This window comes from Rhinopithecus bieti, unplaced genomic scaffold (genome assembly GCF_001698545.2).
Source record: "Rhinopithecus bieti isolate Rb0 unplaced genomic scaffold, ASM169854v2 scaffold_23411, whole genome shotgun sequence".
Lineage (NCBI taxonomy): Eukaryota > Metazoa > Chordata > Mammalia > Primates > Cercopithecidae > Rhinopithecus > Rhinopithecus bieti.
This window is the reverse complement of record NW_016811046.1, coordinates 943,384-963,788: the sequence shown is the minus strand read 5'-3', so window position 1 is coordinate 963,788 and position 20,405 is coordinate 943,384. Positions and strand designations below refer to the sequence as shown.

Genomic DNA, 20,405 nt, shown 5'->3' with positions numbered 1-20,405 from the left:
AACCCTCTCTTCCCAGCCCTGGAGCTAACTAAAATGTAGACAGAACAGCAGAGCAGCCCTGTCTTAGCTGATTAGAGTCTGGTTGATGAATATGTTGCATTTCCTGAGAAATACGGGGCAATTCACTTTGTAGGGTTCTGTCTCTCATGCAGTTTTGTGCCCCAAGAGCCACTTTTCAAAATCTCTTAACTTCTTTTCCTGGTTATACTGAGAAAGGAAGTTCAGGGGAATCCTAACGTGGTTAATTATAAAGTCAATGCTGGAATCATCCAAGGGACTCTCAGGCAGCAAGGGTGCAGCTCTTAACCCCACAGTCTCCAGCACGTATGGAGAAGGTACAGGCAATGCAGGAACTTCAGAGGTGGTGGCAGGTGCTAGGTGCTAGGGTGTGGCTGCAGTTGTCTCCCTTCTCTCTTACAGCATAAGGAGCTGAAAGAGGAGGGGAGGAGGGAGAAAAGAGGGAGAGAGAGCAAAAGAGAGAGAGAGGAGGGGGAGACCCGGGCAGTGAATAAGAGGGCGGGCGGAGGGCGGGCGGACGCCGGGGGAGTGGGGAGCGCGCCTGCCAGGCTCAGACTCACACGCACGCCGCCTCTGTTTGTACACAGTGAGCTCCCGGCGGCCCGCTCGCTCCCCTCCAGCTCACGCTTCATTGTTCTCCAAGTCAGAAGCCCCGCAGCCGCGGCGCGGAGAACAGCGAGAGCCGAGCGCCCCGTCCGCCCGTCTGCCAGTGGGTCTGCCTGCCCGCGCAGGAGACCCGGGGCGGCCGCGGGAGCCCGCGCCCCGCCCGCAGCGCCTCTGCCGGGACCCACCCGCAGCAGAGGACTGAGCCCGCCGGCAGCTCCCCGGTGCTCACCCACCTCCGCGCGCCAGAGCGCAGGCAAAAGGGGGAGGAAAGGTTCCTCTCTTCAGTCACCACTCTCGCCCTCTCCAAGAATTTGTTTAAGAAAGCGCTGCGGAAAGAGAACGTCTTCTGGCATTCTTTAATAGGGGCGGAGTCTGCTGCTGCCCTGCGGTGCCACCTCGGCTACACTGCCCTCCGCGACGACCTCTGACCAGCCGGGGTCAAGTCCGGGAGACGGAATATGAAGTGCTTGGTAGCCGTCTGGCTCTTGGTCGGGGTCAGCCTCTGTGTCCCCCAGTTCGGCAAAGGTGAGGCGTCGGGACCCGGGCCGCTGGGTGAGGGATGGGCTGGGAGTCCCCCGGGAAACGCCGCGCTGGGGGCCGGAGGCGGTCCCTCGGGCGTGCCAAGGGTGGCGAGCGCCGCTGGCGGCGCGGAGGAGGCGTCGAGTCCTGGGTGCCCCGAGAAAGTGCTTGCAAAGTCTGAGCAGAGTGCGCGGGGCCGAGCGGGGAGAAGGGTGCGGGGTACTGGGTGAGACACAGGAAAGAGGAGGACGGTGGGGAGCGGTAGAGGACAACGTCCGCAGGAACCAGCTACTCCGTGGCTCACTCGGCCACTGGATCTCGGCGCAAACCCTCCCTAGGCAGTGCGGGCGATGTTGACTGCAGACGCCGGGCAGGGCTTTCGTGGGGGCGGGAGTGGGGGAAGCCACTGCGTCCGGGCGTCAGCTACTTGATGCGGGAAAAGGCTGGGGAGCTGCAGGGCCGTCCGCCCCCGGGTGCGGTGCTCTGGAGCAGGGCCCGGGCTGAGCGGTTCGCAAACCCAGACCGGGCGCTGGGCGTTTTGGCCGCGGGTGAGGTGGAGCGGAGTCTGACAGGTCACTTCGGCTTTCTCCTGTCTCCCCATCCCAGACGCGCAGCATCGATTACAGCAAACCCCAGGAACCCGCCTCTCCTAGTCTGACCCCAGGTGCCTGGAGCTTAGCTGCGCACCCCATCCGGGTACCAGTGTTAACTCTTGGTAATGGGGAATAGTGCGGGGCAAGCCACCCTCGCGTCCCCGCCCAGGAGCGGAAAAGTTGTAAGAGCTTGTAGAGTGATTGATGCCTTCTGTGAATTGCACGAAAAAATAAAACGGAAAATAAAATAAAATAAGATTAAAAAGAAAAAAGCATTTAAAAGAAAACGCAGGACTTCGACGAGTGTTCTGCTGAGTAGTTTAGGCGACTTCCAGGTCCCCTGCGAGGTGCAGCTTGTCCATACAAACCCTTGTCCTGACCCGGGTCTCGCCGCCAGCCGGGGCTGAAGTTGTCGCCAGAAAAGGGCAGCGGGGAAGGCAGGGTGTGTGGGGAGGCGAGTGGGAGCTGTGCGTGGGGGAGCTGTGCGGGCGGCCCCTTATGAGGGATCCGCGGGTAATAGAATCCTCTGCAGGCAGCTTCAAGTGGAGAGCTGAGTGAACTACAGGGTTTTAAAATGCTGTGCCTATAAAAAAGGTAGATGGATTTAAAAATGCATCGACTCCAATCCACTTGAGATTAGATAGAGTATGAATATTCTGCACCATCCATCCATGCACCTATCCATCTGTTTGACTCACAAGAAAATTGTGGACTCTTGGGCGACAGTTCGCCCAAGAAGCCGGTTGTTGCTGGCCAGATGCCCTCGCAGCTCTGGCAGTAGACATCCATGGCCGCGACTTGCCTGGGCCTCCCTCCCTCCGTCCCCCAGAATGTGGTTATTTTCCCCCAGAGTGTAAGCGTGTGTGTAGGTGTGTGCATCGCCTGCGTTTACAAAGTGCCCTTCCAGTTATCAGGCAGAGGCAGCCACTCCACTAAAGGTTAAGAAATGGTAATGGTTCCAGTAGTTGCTCGACCGAGTATCCAGCGATATGAAAAAGAGAGTGCTTCCACGGCTGCTGTTTTTCCTTTCTCTCATTTCCCGTCTGGATTTCCTCTGCACTTTGATCTCTTAGCAGGAAGGGAAGGGGGAAGGACTACAGGCACTCCCCTCTCCTCCTTCTCTTCCCCGCCTACGTTTCCACCCCAAACACGAAAACACACTCATCCACTCACACGCATTGTGTCACCGCCACCACCGTACGTCCCCGCTCCTAGGTGGAGGGCGGCGCGGGATGGAGGAGAAGATAGTGCGTCTAGCCTATGTGGCCGCGCTTGCCTGGCTGGGTCTGATTGCCGGAGCCCTGGGGCGCCGGGAGTCCCGGCTCGCTGCAGCCAGTAGCCCTGTCTCCTGAAGATACCCGCGCCGAGGGCGCAGCTTACTTCGCCAGACAAGCCAACTATGGAGATGTTGCCTGGACTCTCCATCCTGGTTCTCTTAGACGATGCTCGGGAAGCTGGATACTCCATATTCTTCAGGAGATTTCTCTCTTTTCCCCCCAGCTAGCCTGTAAGGACAGGGGAAAGGCTTTAGGAAAAAGAAATAGACCATTTTGCATTAGTCCTTTCTATTAAAACTTGCGCCTCTCTAATTTTTTTCTCCCTCACCTCTGCAGAAGGCAGAGTACAGCTTCCGTGACAGCTCTAAACAATTAAACTTCGGACAAACTTATTGAAGCCAGTGCTAACACAGAATTTTCCTTGCACTCCTTCCCGCCCCCAATCATTAATCTCATGTCTGTTAGAAATTGGTGTTTTCCCTACGTATAAGTTGCAATTTACTTGCATTAATGCCTGGGATTTGATAAGGATATGTAACTCCTTTTATGAGTCGTCTTTATTTTAAAATTAAACCAATGGATCAGTCAGATTGAATATTTTATTAACTATTAAATTATTCATGGTATGGGTTGCTCTAAAAAATTCAATAACATGCATACAGTTGCAGCAAGCACGTGACATCTTATGCAATCTGTCCCTGTGCCTGCAGTTTGTGCCTGAAGTCTTTAAGCAAATGGCACCGTCTAAAAATGTCTAGACATGTCCTAAATACTATGAATCATTGGCATTTGCATTTTCTTTTTTTAATCAATGGCGACTTTTAGTTAATTCTACATGAGAATAAATTAATACCCGAATAGTCTCACTGCAGATAATAACACTAACCTTTTATGATTAGGATAGTTATATTTATACAGAAATAAGGAGTTTCTTTTATGTTGTTATAATATTATTATTACATATTGATGTCTTCATTGCCTAATTTACCTGACTATTAAATTTTATACTTTAAAAATAAATGCTAACTTCAGAGTCAAGGCAAAACATATAAAAATAATTCTGAAACATCAAATTAAATAAGAATTAAGTGAAAATAAAGTATTCTCATGTGAAAGTTTGCAATAATGCAAAATTTTGGCCACTGTGGTGATACAACACACAATTTTCCCTCTGGTTCTGAAAAGTTTTCTGATTTTCCTGAAATGTTTCCTTAGAATTAAAATGTATTTTGCTTTAAACGTATATGGTTTTTGGGAAAAGAACTTACAATAATTAAAAACATCAGGCGAAAAAATTGAGATGGTCTGGTTTTTCACTTCTTTGATTCTTGAAGCTTGCAAGATCTTCACCACCCCCCCCCCCCCCCCTAAATAGGCCAAATGTATTGTACTTCTGAACACTTTTCCTAAATTAAATACTATGCTGCTATTTTTCTCAAATATATTGACATCATGTTCTATAAATCATGTATTCAAAATCAGGGCGTATTTAAATAAATTTTAATTAATAAAGTTTTCTTTTCTCTCTAGATACATGTGATTTTTTTCTTCTTATAAAATTATAGCAATGTAAAGGGAAGGAATAAGACATGCATGACTAAAATAAAGTAGCATGGTTACTCAATACCATTACAAAATATAAGCTGACAGTTTTACAGTTAAATTAGTAGTACCAGCTATTAATTTTATTAATTTTAAGATAAAGTTTTAATTAAGTAAAACTTTTCATTTTTGAAAGATTTTGCACAATGGGATGAACGGTATATGTTGTCATTTGTCTACAATTTTTTAAAAGTTGCCCCCTTTGAGAGTTTCTTGAAGCCTAAAAAAGTAATTCTGATATTTGTTGTTTACCGCACACACTTGAGTAAGATTATGATGTAATAGGGTCATTGTATCTCTGTCAAAGAAACAGTGCAGGCCTCAGAACTCAGTTCAAGTCAGAAGTAAACCATAACATTTAGATACTGAGTAAAAAATAGCAAATTCTGCAAATATGTGTTTAGTGTTATGGCTTCTATCATAGTTAATCATTTACTCTTTATTTGCTAAGTAGGTTGAAAATTAACATTATTATTTTAAAAGCAGAAAACCAAAGCTAAGCCATTCCTATTATTATTTTAAGGAAGATGTGTAGCATCTTCCTTTGATGTTCTATAGTTATAGACTATATAAATATTCCTCTAAAATGATTTCTTCATTTTTGTTATATTGTTTGCTTAATCAAAGCAAACATGCATTTCTAGACAGAGTCAAATGGCTGCCAATGTGAAGTAATTATTAAAATGTTTCTCATGGTTTCCTATGTAATACAGCAATAATTTAAGTACTACAAATTCTTAAACTGAATGTATTACCACTTGTCACTGAAAATACCCCTAAAAATCTTTGATTTGAGCAAGTTGTTGACAGGAAAAGTAGACTAGAATCAACTGTGCCCTCACCAGCAGGTGTCAGGATAATCAACGAAGATCTTTTAAAGAAAAAAATAAATAAATAAATAAAAAGGAAAAATAAAAGAAGTAAAGTCATAAATGTGATTCTGCAGATCCACGTAAAGTAACTTTCTACTCTCTATGAAACTAATGTTATTAGTTAGTTTTCAGCGCTTCTCTGAAAAAGAAAAAAAAGAGGGCGTTGTAAGATAGAATCCTTCTACCATAACATTTTAACTTGGAAACACAGACATTCAAGTGCACACTTAGGTTGAACTACTACTTTTGAGGGAGTCTTCTGAGTACCTTCCAAGGAAAAACACGGAGAGCTATGAGGTGTTTGTAGTAAAACAGGTATTAAGGTAATTTATACCATCCTTTCTAAGCTTATTCTTCATATGAAATGTAAGTTTCATAAAGAGAAATTCTGTCATATTGATTTACACAGACATATATGCTCAACTGTTTATTCCTGTGCATCTATTGCACTGGAAAGAGATGAGTGCTTTTATTTACTTTTTTTGTCATTATGGTAAAGTGTATGTTTTTTAGATCTTGCAAGATTCTACATAAAACAAGTCATGTGGCCAAAAGAGACAAATGTCATGATAAGTGAAACTTTGTTATACCCCATTTCAGTCAGTTATTAATTTTTATATATGTGCCTCATCTGTATTAACTGCTGTCAGGGACTTGAACTAATTTATTTTGATTTCAATTGACTTTTCACTGATAACTTTTAGTTCTAGCATCTGCTGATGTAGTCCTCAAAACTATGTTACAGATTCACCATTACACCCTTTTCAGGAGTTTTTTATACAGTCACTGACATTGTGCCAAACAGTCGGTTTCCAGTGGCATTCTTTCTGTGTCAGAGTTCTCCTAAGATAAAAATTTCTCTCTCCTTCATTCCATCTCTTTCTCCTCCTCTCCCCTCCTCCCTCATTTCCTTGGTATATGGCAAATAGGACACAACATCTACTGTAAAATTGGTAATGATATTTTGTCATCATTAAAAGATCGAAAATCTTTGAAACATTGTGAAACCTGTAACTTACCTTTCTGTGAGGAAAGACAAGGAAGATGATAATGTCAAGCCTCTGCCTACCAAATCTGAAGTTTAAAACATAAGTGAAAATAAATTGGGATCTAAATTATGGAGCAACTCAGGATTTTACACCTTGATTTGATCACACTGTCCTGCCTAAAGCTATCAAGTATACAGTAATTTATATCCACTCCACTTGTGGAGAAGACACTTGCCTTGAAGCTTCGTCCACATATAACATCGCTGAGAATCTAGGAGAATCAGAGACTTCTGACCACAAAAATACATGTCATATTTAGGTCTTAGGTCATGTATCATAGAAAAGCTTATTTCTCTTGACTTTCAAGTTTCTGAGCACTCTATAAACTGAATCCAGAAAGTGAAAAGCATATGCAGTAATAGGTCAGGCTTAATCAGAGCAGTAAAACATGCCAACTTTTAGACAAAGAGGAGACTTGAATAGTATACGTAAAAGCAGTGATACTTTTCAGTACCCAAAACTGGGTACCTGCAGTTGGGGGGTAGAGGGTGGGGGGTGGTAAGGGTGTCACCATATAAGAGAATGCAATAACTGGTGCTAATGTTGGTTTTGCATCCTAGAGAAAGCCTCACTGCAAGATAGTCAACATTTTGGGGGTGCAAATGCAGTTAAATGTACACATTATTAAAAAATACGGTTTGGTCAAAAATGTTTAAGCTCAAAAACCTGCTTAATGATGAAATAGCTAGATATCTGAACAATGTAGTTATTTAGGACTTTTCCCTTTGTGTCAGATAAAATGTTGGTATTTTTAAATTATTTTATTCTAAGGTAATAAAGTTTTACAAGACACAGAACTGAATTTTGTAGAAAAGAAGCAGACCTTACAATGTAGATAAAATGTCCTGCAATTATGTCGTTATATTTTAGAAAATGTGCTGTTATTTTGTTTTAAAATATGCATTATTATAGTGACAGTAACTGTGTAGGAATTGTTCGGATTTATAGTGCGTGGTTTAGAATGGAGGATTTAAGTACAAGAATTTAGGTGAAGGCTTTTTAAGCACTAAAGCACTTTTGAATGTGATTGTTACTATGGAGAAAGAAGATTGACTTAGCTTTGCCTTTTCTCTTTTCTAAAACAGGCTTGTATCAAAATGATTGATCTCTTAAAATAAGTTAATATGATATAGTATTTTATAAATGGGAAGACCAAGGTTTTAATCTCCTGTTAGAGAATATATGCTTGATTTGAAGATGATAATCTCTAAATGGGGTTAGGCCACCATGCATTCCTTAAGATTTGTGCTTGGTATTTGACAAAGCGGTATATTTTGGGAATGCAAAATAATCCTTTAAATCCCCTCTTGTACTTTAGGTCAGGGGAACCATTTCGATTTTACTGATACTGGGGATTATATGAGGTCAGCCAGGATGAAATGGGCTCATGACACAAGCAGAAAAGTCCAAAACAATTGAGTGGAAACATTGGAGAATATAGTTTATTTGAAATAAATGGATAAATCCCTCTCTATAATGTAGAGTAGTCACCCCACCCCAGGCCTGAGCCTTAGGTCTGTGCTCACAACTCTGCTGCACTATTTTTTTTTATCACATTTTCTTTCCAAATGCTATATGAACTCTCATTTTAACTATGCTATTTTTTTCTGTTTATTTATCTTTCTATAGTTTAACTTCTGTATTATAAACCCTAACTTTTTTGGAATGTTGTTTACAGACAAACAAAAACCAAGTTACCATTCACAGTGCTTTAGTGTTTATATGCCAAGTTCTTCTTTCATGTTTTGTGCTTTCTGCAGAGCTAGGGCTTAGAATAGTACCAGGCAAAACAAACAAGAAAACCCAGACACTTAATATAAATTGAATTGAATGTAGCTACCCTCCCCCATCAGTTTGCCTGTAAAAGTACTTGCACATTTTAAATAGCAGTATGTCTGTTATACATAAAAATAAGTCAAAGTAGTTTCAGGAACTTTAAAAGCTTTGTTTCTCACTTTCTTACATAACTATTCCTTATAATGTGTGTTATAGAATGAGCCTACTTTGAAAATATTTCTCAACACTCCTGCAAGAGCATTGTTGATGATATAATATTCAAGTGCATGCAGGATATAAAGTACTTAACTGTGTTTGTTATGAATCTTCAATTAAAAGAAAAGCTGCTTCCAAGTGATTGTCCCTTGCAGAAGTGCAAGGTTCTGACACTTCTAAGTTTAATTTTGGCCTAGAAACAGTTATTTTTCAGGCATCATTCTGTGTTCTTTCTTTTTTTTTTTTTTTTTGGCTTTCTTTTAATCGCTTAAGGACCACCACCATGTCAGCATTAATAGTCTTAGATAAGTTAACAAGGTGCATTCATTCTAATATTTTTCAAGTCTAACATGCATTGACTGCATACGATGTGCTCCACTGTTCTAATTATCATCTTTAATTCTCAAAACTGTTGAGGCAGGTGCCATTATTATTGAAATATAACTGAGAAAATGGAGATATGGAGTGGTTAAATAACTTCCCAAGATCATAGAACTACTAAGTAGCATGTTAAAATTAGGATCTATAGCTTGTCTTCTTCACTATTAGAGGATGCTCTGTATCAATGAGTGACACATCTTGTATATCATGGAGATATTTTGTTAAATGATTTTATTATTTGTAAAACACACACATTTTGCCTAACCATTATTTAACTAGCAGTTATTTTAGAAGGATTAAATTATACTTATTCTCTTGGGACAATAATTTAAAATTTTCAAGTTTAGGTTGGTGAAGTGTAAAGTTCTTTTATTCACATTCAGAAATAAAGGAGTATGCTCATTCCTTTGGTCAGAAAGTGTTAATGTGTTAGAATGCATCATTGGTAAGAATAGTGAAGACGGAAAGAAGATGAGCACTTGGGAAGTGGTTTGAAATATATTTTCTTTAAATCTTGCCATTCAGTTTGATTTCAGCGTGATTTTTTGATTTATTTTAATTTTCTAGGATTTCATTTCTCCTCTACATTGTTTCATTGCTATTCAATGTGATGTGTAGGAGCGTGCTTTCTCTGTAATTTTCAGATACATCATATAGTACAAAGTGACTTTAGAGGTTAACAAGGTTTTTATTTCTCCTAGTGTAATGAAGATATTTAATTTGCCTTACTTCTCATGCTCATTTAATTTTATTTCCACATAACCCCATTAAGAAGTTTTAGCCAAACAAAAGCACCAAATAGTTTCAAACCACATCAATTAGAACATTTTTTTCTGGTTTATGTGAAGAATTATTCAACCAAAATATGGTTTATTTAAAAAATAAAACCTCAGACTGGATTAATTTTAAGTATTTTACAAAATAATGAGAATTATGCTGTATTATTCCATTCTCACACTGCTATAGAGAAATACCCGAAGGCCGGGCACAGTGGTACACACCTGTAATCCCAGCACTTTGGGAGATTGAAGCGGGCGGATCATGAGGTCAAGAGATCGAGACCATCCTGGCCAACATGATGAAACCCTTTTCTACTAAAAATACAAAAATTAGCTGGGCGTTGTGGTGTGTGCCCGTAGTCCCAGCTACTCAGGAGGCTGAGGCAGGAGAATTGCTTGATCCTGGGAGGCAGAGGTTGCAGTGACCGAGATCATGCCACTGCATTCCAGCCTGGTGACAGAGTCTCAAAAAAAAAAAAAAAAAAAAAAAAAAAACCAAATACCCAACAAATACCCAATACTGGGTTATTTATAAAGGAAAGAGGTTTAATGGATTCACAGTTCCACATGGCTGGAGAGGCCTCAGGAATTTACAATCATGGTGGAAGACGAAGGGGAAACAAGAACCCTCTTCACATGGCAGCGAGAGAGAGAATAGTGAAGGAGGAACTTCCAAACACTTATAAAACCATCTAATCTCCTGAGAACTTACTCACTATTCAAGGATAGCATGGGAGAAACCCCCCCATGATTCAGTCACCTCCCTCCCTGGACACTTGGGGATTACAGGTCCCTCCCTCAACACATGGAGATTGCAATTCGGGATGATACTTGGGTGGGGGCACAGAGCCAAACCATATCATATGCCGTCTAATATGAGCTCATCCTCATCATTTTCTTCCTTGGCATATCTGTAAATTGTTTAACAGTTGAAATGTACCTCCACATGCATTATTATATTTATTCCTCCAAAATAATAAAACAGTGGTTAACATTTCATAAGCACATAAGCATTTTCCACTTTAGGAAACATAAGTATTTTCCACTTTAGGAAACATTTCTACTTTAGGGAACGTAAGCACAGAAGATATTCTTAATCTAATTTAACAGATAAGGACTTGAGATTCAAAAAAGTCATTTGACCTGGAATTGAAGGAGTAGTTTCAATTTGAATCTATATGTTCCGATTCCAACTTATTTTTTACTCCTTTCTCCTGTACTACTTTACTTGAGGTAATTATAGTTGTGCTTTTTTTTTTTTTTTTTTTCAGTTTTTGGACTCAAGAGATGAAAAGGAGAGGTTGGCATACTGCTTGCTTTTTCAAAAACTATTTCAAATTGCTTCTCAACATTAACACTTTCTTTCTTTCCATTAGCACGTAACACTTTCTTTCCTCTTTGGAGCCCATTACTAACCTTCATAACATGTTTTACTTCCTCAGTGGCTTCAGAACCTTGTTTCTTCTCCATCATTCGTCCCCTTAAAAACTTTCACATATGAGCTTGTAGCCCTTTTAACATTCTGATATTAAACTTCCTGGAAGATCCCAACATTAATGATTCCCATCTCTATTTTTCAGTACCTACTGGCAATGCTATTTATTATATTTTCGCATCACATGAAATTACTCGGCTACCAGTACTTTAAATTTCTCAGAGTTTCTGTCTCTTACCAGAATTTTCTGCCTTTTACCTTTCCTCACCCTTCATTCCTACTGACCCTACTCTTGGTCACTACTCTAATTTCTAATCCTTCTTATGTCTTTTTCCCAACCTGGTCTCTGTGGTTATGCATTTCCAGAAGTATTTAACCACTTACAAATTTCTCTATTGGTTACACCCATTTTGCTTTACCTGGATGATTTCAACATTTTGCTTTATGAAATCTTGAACTAAGATAATTTCTAAAGTCTTTTTTCCACCTCTGGCACTAAGAAAATGAGTACTATCAAAACGTGATGGCATCTATAGATCCTGGTAGGGCTGAAAGGTTGAACTGGGGTTTTAAAGGGAATGAATAAGAAGACAGGAAGTGACAGTTGGAGGAGAAAGATTTTGGAGGTATCGTAATAATTCCAATGTAATTAAAATTTTGATAATTATAAGCATGAGAGTATGGCTATAGAAGTTATGTTTCAGGGAGGGTAGAAGACACGATGATTGGAAGAAAATTGGCACTGAATGGCCAGGTGTTGGAAAAAATCATCTCTGTGGTTATTAAAATCACAATATCTTGTGCCCCAAGAAATGTTGGGGAGGATGACAGCAAACTAAAACCAGAAATCTTTAAGGAATAAGGGGGTGTAGTTCAGAGATCTGGAGTACTTATACTAAGAAATGGTAGAGTAGCAAAGATGACATGAAATTAAAACTGGGTGTTTTTAGAGAGAGAGGAGGGAATATGTTCTGGACGTGGCCTGGACAGCAAAGGAACTGGTACTACATGTTCAGACCCAGAAGTGATATGAGGAGAAACAGTGTCCAGTTAAGAGGGCTGCAAGGTAAGCAGTGTCCTGGAGGAGAGCCGATTTACTCTAAGCAGATGACAGATATATAATCGCCTAGTCTCAGGCATTATTCTCTTTGACAGTCTTCATCCTATAGCTTTTGACACATTACACTCTTAATAATAATTGATAGGTCTCACTAAGAGCAATGCTTTTAAGTACATATAATATGTGTTCATAGAAACAGCTCTTTTAAAACCCACAACAACCTAAGGGGTTATTATTATCCCTGTTGACAGATGAGGATATGGACTGAGAACAGAGTAAGTAATCAGCACTCAAAACTAGGTCTTGTAGATCCAAATCGAGGAAACTTTTCACTGTAGCACACTTACAGAGAAAAGCCCCAAATCCACGGAAGAATTCCTTCTAAATTTAAAACACAGCTGGGGGATAGGAAGATATCTGCAGTTGTTCCCTGACCTACTTTATCTTGTTCAGATGGCTCTCTACGTATTTTGAGGTCTGCATAGTTTAGGTTACTAGGAATGTCTAATATGTCTGCTTGGCGGTTTTAATTCTTGCCCATCCTTGGGTCATTTGTCCAAATGTTCTTACTGTAAAACAATGAACATTTCCAGGGGAATAGTTTCGTTTCTCCTTTTAATATACTCATAATTGTGTACCTTGTACACAAAGTTCTTTTTTTCCCTCAAATCTACATGTTTCAAATATTTGTAAACCATAATGTTCCTTTTTTTACTCTCTGACATGCTGAAGTCGTACATATTTTTTCCTTTAATCTGTCCTTGTAAACCACTCCTTTCATCATTTTAGTTGTTTCATTTGGAATCCATCCAAGTAGCCTACATATTTATTCAACAGGCTTGCCAAAAACTCAACAGAGAATTCCAAGGGTGTGCTTCCCTAAAATACTGCCACATACATTAGTCTGTATTTTTTAATTTTTGAAGCTACATTCTGAATTTTTAATCTTTAAATTAACATTAAATCTCAAACTGAGATAGTTACTGAAGTTCTTTTCGCATCGCTGGCACTAATAAAATGAGTACTATCAAAAAGTGATGGGATCCATAGATCGTGGTTGGACTGAAAGGATGAACTGGGGTTCTAAAGGGAATGAATAAGAAGACAGAAAGTGATGGTTTATTGTTTAATTTATTTTTTTGCTAGTTAGTTTTTTCTGTCAGGCCACACATTTTCAAATGATATGTAAGTAGAATGTGTATCATTTTTCATAATTGTGTGCTGCTTTTCCCTTCACTGGAATTAACTTATTTTTTTTCACTCTGCATTCAGTATAATTGTTATTACTATTAAATGAGGTATGCTTTCCCCTCATAGATATGGAGTAACCTAATTTCATTTCTTACACATAATGTTATTATGCTATTTATTGTCATTTTGTATTATGTGCATATGTGCTAAATAATAATGCAACACACAAATTTCTGTCCTTAGCTTTTTTATTTCATATTGGTGGGGGGTCTTTAAGTATTCATGATCTTGAAATTATCATTTCTCTCTCTCTCTCTTTATTTATATATTATATATATATATATACACTTCTTATCTATATGTATCGCCTTCTATATGTTGCAGATTTTCTGTTTCTAACTCATCCCTCAGCTTAAACTGCACAGCCTGGAGAATCTCTCTCTGGTCATCTTATCCAAGTAACTCATGCTCAAATGCACACATACATACACATCATATTTCCTTGTTACTATTCTATCACTGTATCATAATTAAATATATTATAGCACTTTTCAAAAATTATAGTTATATAATCATTTATTTGCTCATTTATTTTTTATCTTATTTCCAATAGACTGTAAGCTTAATGAAGGCAGGAAGAATATCTCTGTTCCTTAGTGTGTATCCAGCTCCAAACATGGTACCTTACATTTAGTAGGCACTCAATTAATATTTATTTTCTGACTTTGTGTATGCATGCATGAAAAAACAACTGTGCTGGTATGTAAATCTTTTTATGGTTAAAATGTGTTACTTTGATAGACTCATTAAGTTATTTAATAAAGTGTTATCTACTTGATGCACTGATGCATTGATTTGTGAATCATGGTACAAATGATACATTATTATAAAACAGTAAATACTTTAGTAGTGACAGACTCTAGGAGCTGAATAAATAAATGACCTACTGTTTACATAGCTGTCTGATTTATAAATAGTTTAAAACAAAGATTCAGGTTTTATCTGTGGTTACTAAATTACAATAAAATAGTTTTAATACTATATGGGAGCTAGACAGTAAACTTTTATTTATTTATTTTATTAGCCAGGTTTGACAGGAAAAGTATGTGCAACAAAACAAAGTACTTAGTGGTGCTTTAAACTATCATATGACGGAGCTGCAGGTAGCCCTCTGATCTACTAATTGCCCCAGTGCCCTGATAGTTACTCCCATCAGCTTACCAGCAGTAACTTTCCTCCAAGCATAACTTCTTTCCCTCCTCCCACCATGCAGTCACACCTGCTCAAATCAGAAGTACTTGGCAGAGAGGAAGAGACAACACCTGGAACTGTGTCTGCCTAGGAGCTGAGAACCTTCTAAACAGATCTGTTTAGAGTTGTTTGTGTAATGACAGTCTGTATGTCACTGCAAACTGCTGTTTATTCCCCTTTAGGCAACTGTATTTCTACCTTTCTTAAATGCCTCAGTAGTTCTAAAACAATTTATATGTTTGTTACCCTGGTAATTGTGTGATTTCCACTTCTAGTCTGAAAAGTCTCAAATAGACATATCTTTCTAAAAGGTATAGAGTGGAAAAGGTGTGTAAAATAAAACTGTAAAATCTAATACTTTGCTCCGGTTTATGTGATAAGAAAACGCTTTTGGCAATTATTGTTGTTTGGTTTTGAGAAAGGCAGTTATTTCTAGTCTTTGTTTTAAAATTTCAATTATTTTGTAAACTATAAGCAGGTATACACTCATTGATGAAAAGGTATAATGGTGACATATTGGTGTCTGTATTTTGAGACTTGTTTAGATAAACAAGTGTCTTTAAGTATATGTTTAACCATAAAATGGATCATATCATACAGGGTTTGGGGATTTAATTTTCAATTTAATTATTATGGTAAAATGCACATAACATGAAATTTACCATATCAATCATGTTTTTAGGTGTACAGTTGAGTGATATTAAATACATTTATAATGTTGTGCAACCATTATGACCATCCATCTCCATAACTCTTTTTATCTTGTAATGGAGAAACTCCATCCATAGTCATTAAACAATAATTCCCCATTTCTCCCTCTTCCCAGCCCCTGACAACCACCATCCTACTTTCCATTTCTATGATTTTGACTACTCTAAGTCTCTAAGTACCTCATGTAAGTGGAATCATACCATATTTGTGAGACTGGCTTATTTCACTTAGCATAATATCTTCAGGGTTCATTTGTTTCGTAGCATATGTTAGAATGTTCTTCCCTTTTAAGACAAAATAGAATTCCTTTGTGTATATATGTATGTACATGTATGTTGTGTTGTCCTTCCTTTTTAAGGCACAAGCATATAGTATTCCTTTGTGTAGGTATGTATATATGTATGCATATGTTGTGCGTGTATGTTTATATGTGTGTATATGTGTATGTATGTGTTTATATATGTTTATTTATAATGTATATGTATATATTCTAAGTTTTTGCTATTGTGAATAATGCTGCTATGAGCATGGCTTTACAAGTATCCCTTTCAGAGTCTGTTTTCAATTTTTTTGTTATATACTCAGAAATGTAGTAGTTGTATTCTATGGCAATTCTATTTTTAATATTTGGAGGAACTTTCATACTGTTTTTCACAGCAGCTAGAGCATTCTACATCCCCACTAAGAGGGCACATATGCTACAACTCATTTTATGCTTTTTCGGTTTTTATTTTATTTTTTTTAGTAGTCATCTTAATGGGTGTAAAATGGTATCTCATTTTAGTTTTGACTTGCATTTTCCCAACTATTGGTGATGTTGAGCATCTTTTCATGTGTTTATTGGCCATTTGTATATCTTCTATGGGAAAACATCTGTTCAATTCCTTTGCCCATTTTTGAATCAAGTTGTTTTTGTTGTGTTGAGTTTTAAAGTTCTCTATATATCCTGGATATTAATTCCTTATTAGATATGCTTTGCAAAATTTTTTTTCTCATTCTGTGGGTTACCTTTTTATTCTATGGTAGTGTATTTTGATATACAAAATTTTTTAACATTTATAAATCCAATTTGCTTATTTTTTCTTTTGTTGCCTGTGCCTTTGGTGTCATATCAAATAAATCATTGCCGAATCTAAAGTTGTGAAAATTTTACCCTATTTTATCTTCTCAGAGTTTTGAAGTTTTAGGTCTTAGAATTAGATTTGATCTGTTTTGAGTTAATTTTTGTATACTGTTGTGCCCGAAGTCGCGAGACCCCAGTAAGTGACCACCAGAGTCCAGAGTCAAAGCCAAATAGCCGGGGTCGCTTTATTACGAGTTCGAACCCGGACCTCTCTGCTTTATACAATGGCAGGTAAAGAGAGAGTTCCCGGCTGCTGTTTTAAGGTTTCTTTCATAGCGAGGTACAAACAAGTCACAGAGAAACAGTAGTTACAAGCTTATTATTGGTTAACATTTAAAGTTGAACATTCGGCAGTTTCTGGCTGGTTCCCGCCTTTTCGCAACCTCAAACGGCTGGGGTTTTCCAGATAAGTTGTTTGTGTAAGCCCGGGGGGTGGTCACATGCATGTATGTTTAGAATTTTTCCCTTAGAGGCTGTCTATCTCATATGATGTAGGTAAGTGCTCAGCTTCATTCTTTTGTATATGGATATTCAGTTCTACCAGCAACATTTGTTGAAGAACCTGTCCTTTCTCCATTGACAATCCATATTGAATGACTTTGGCACGCTTGTCAAAAATCCTCTCACCATATATGTGAAAGTTTTATTCTGAGCTCTCTATTCTATTCCATTTGTTTCTGTGTCTCTCTTCATGTCAGACCACAGTTTTGATTACTGTAGCATTGCAATAAGTTTTAAAATAAAGAAGTGTGAGTCCTCCAGATTGGTTCTTCTTTTTCAAGATTTCATATGGTCTTAGGATGGTCTTTTTTATTTTTTGTAAAAAAAATCCTCGAAAGTTTCAAGCCCTCAATAGATTCCAGAGTTTCAAAACAGTTATATCAGACAAATTCTACCAGTGCAATTGTTGCCTAGGTAAGGAGGCAGATTCTTGATGCTTTCTACTTCAGAATCTTCCAGGAATCCTTTTACCTTATAGTTGTACATATTCAACAACATTGTATTCAGTTCAGATAGACAGATGTAAGAAGTGTTTTGAGTGCTAAAATTACAATGATCAAAAAGCTGAAAATCTTGTCTCACATAGAGCTTATATTGTAATGGAGAGAAATCAGAAAATAAGTAAATTATCTGGTTGGTTGAAAGGATGGGGTAGGAATTTTTAGACAGAGTCTCACTCAGTCATCTAGGGCTGGAGTGCACTGGCACCATCTCGGCTCACTGAAACGTCCACCTCCTGGATTGAAGCGATTCTCATGCCTCAGCCTCCCAAGCAGCTGAGATTACAGGCATGGGCCACCATGCCCAGCAAATTTTTTGTATTCTTGGTAGAAACAGGGTTTCACCATGTTGGCCAGGCTAGTCTTGTATTCCTGACCATAAGTGATCTGCCCACTTCAGCCTCCCAAAGTGCTGGGATTAGAGGCATGAGACACCACGCCTGGCTCAGATTCCCTTTTTATATTGAGTGCTGAGATTCAGTCTCATTGCTCAAAAATATTAAGGAAGTGAGGTATTACAAATATGTTTTCTCACATTTTATTTGCCTTTATATTGCACTTATTATGTTTGTTAAAAGTTGCTAAACTTGGCTGCAATGAGCTGTGATCACACCACTGAATTCCAGCTTGGGAGGTGACAGAGCGAGACCCTGTCTCAAAAAAAAAAAAAAAAAACAAAAAAAACAGTCATTCAAGTTTAAAACTGAGACTATATTTATTAAATAGTGCCTGTGTTTTCGCCCGGCCAAACGATATCCTGTGTTTCCCCCATCACCTGAATTCTCTGCTGTTTGGCATTATACTTTAAGTGTATAAAGAAATGCATTTTCTATTTGTTTTTCCTACCAAATGGTTATCTGTGCTTCCCCACATGACTTAAAACAACTGTTAGAAAAAGAAACATATTATACACTAAGTGCTATGATATAATTTGCATATTTTCAGGGACTTATTTAGTAAGCTACTTCTCTATTAGTGTGTCAGTAGTACTTGATTTTAACTATTGTAATTTGTTATTGTCATGCGTGTCCCTGTGAAGAGACCACCAAACAGGCTTGTGTGAGAAATAAAGCTTTTTAATCACCTGGGTGCAGGCAGGCTGAGTCCAAAAAGAGAGTCAGTGAAGGGAGATAAGGGTGGGGCTGTTTTATAGGATTTGGGTAGGTAAAGGAAAATTATAGTCAAAGGGGGGTTGTTCTCTGGCGGGCAGGAGTGGGGTCACAAGGTGCTCAGTGGGGAGCTTTCTGAGCCAGGATGAACCAGGAAAAGGAATTTCACAAGATAATGTCATCGCTTAAGGCAAGGACCGGCCATTTTCACTTCTTTTGCGGTGGAATGTCATCAGTAAAGGTGAGGCAGGGCATTTGCACTTCTTCTGTGATTCTTCAGTTACTTCAGGCCATCTGGGCGTATACGTGCAAGTCACAGGGGATGCGATGGCTTGGCTTGGACTCAGAGGCCTGGCAGTTATATGTTTGTGCCATTATGGATAATTATTTAAAATATATCTGAATATAATTTGCTAATATTTTTGTTGGGACATTTGCATCTATTTTCAAAAATGACATGTTATGCTAACTTTATTAAGCTTGGTATTGGAAAAAATGCCAGATGGATAGAATTACTTGGGGAGGTTTTCTTCCCTGAAACACTTTAAATACTGCATGAGTTTTCTGTTCCTTAAGTTTTGAAATAACTCATCTACTAGCCTTCTGATCTGTTTGGTGGGTACTTTTGTGAATACTGTTTCTAGAGTCTTTCGTAATTAGTAGAATACTTTCTTGTTATCGCGTTTCTGTTTTTGATAATTTATCATTTCTGATACAATAGAACATTTTAACAATGTTTTCTAATTTATTAGCACATATTATATGTAGCATTAAAATGTTCACAGAGTTACATATTTGTAGAATAATGTGAAAGAAAAATGTACAAAGCAGATCATAGAAATCTATATAGAGGGCCGGGTGCAGTGGCTCAAGCCTTTAATCCCAGCACTTTGGGAGGCCCAGACGGGCGGATCACGAGGTCCGGAGATCGAGACCATCCTGGCTAATATGGTGAAACCCCGTCTCTACTGAAAATACAAAAAAACTAGCCGGGTGAGGTGGCGGGCGCCTGTAGTCCCAGCTACTCGGGAGGCTGAGGCAGGAGAATGGCGTAAACCCGGGAGGCGGAGCTTGCAGTGAGCTGAGATCCGGCCACTGCACTCCAGCCGAGATGCGCCACTGCACTCCAGCCCGGGCGACAGAGTGAGACTCCGTCTCAAAAAACAAACAAACAAACAAAAATGTCCCACACTGTCTTCCTTCACTAGTTGGGCAATCACATAGAAAAGATCTAGGAGAGAACTTCAAGAAGGCTCTGGGGGGTTATGGAGCTACAAGATAGAGCCTGGATCCCTGAGTCACAGCTAGAAGGAGATTGCCTGAAAGGGCGGCCCAACTCACATTCACTGTGAGGTGAGGGAGAAATGAATCCTTGTTGCATTAAGCCACAGAGATTTGAGGATTCTTTGCTATAGTAGCTAGTGTTAATTAACCTAACACATTTTAAAAGTTCTTAGAACATAATAAGGGCTAAGAAAAAGTTAGTTTTTACTAGCTTATTATTTGTTCCATCCACTAATATTTATTGTGTATTACTGCATATGTTTCCCACAACACCTTAGAAGGTGGGTGCCCAGGCCTTGCTCTCTCTCACCAGAGGGCCTTTATCTATGTTTTCTCTGGCTTACCTGTTCCATCTCCCCTCTCCGCATAGTCAAACACTACTCATCACTAAGATCAAAGCTCAGGTGTGCTCCTACTCATCAAAACCCTCCCTAACTCCCTAGACTAGATCAGTGTTCCCTATTACGAGATCTCATAAATCCCTAAATGTCTCCTGCAGGGTACTTAAGACAGTTTGTCATTACATGACTGTAATTCTTTTTTTTTTTTTTT

General features: G+C 39.0%; 1 protein-coding gene across 2 annotated transcripts in view; it reads left to right on the top strand.

Moving 5' to 3' along the window:
- The first annotated feature begins 581 nt into the window (after positions 1–581).
- EDIL3 (EGF like and discoidin domains 3) overlaps positions 582–20,405 on the top strand; it is a 458,492-nt gene continuing 438,668 nt past the window's right edge. For both annotated transcript variants that reach the window (XM_017893438.1, XM_017893439.1), the window contains exon 1: positions 582–1,149. In XM_017893438.1, the coding sequence (XP_017748927.1) occupies positions 1,083–1,149 (67 nt within the window). In that variant the 5' untranslated portion in view covers positions 582–1,082. The remainder of the gene's footprint in view (positions 1,150–20,405) is intronic.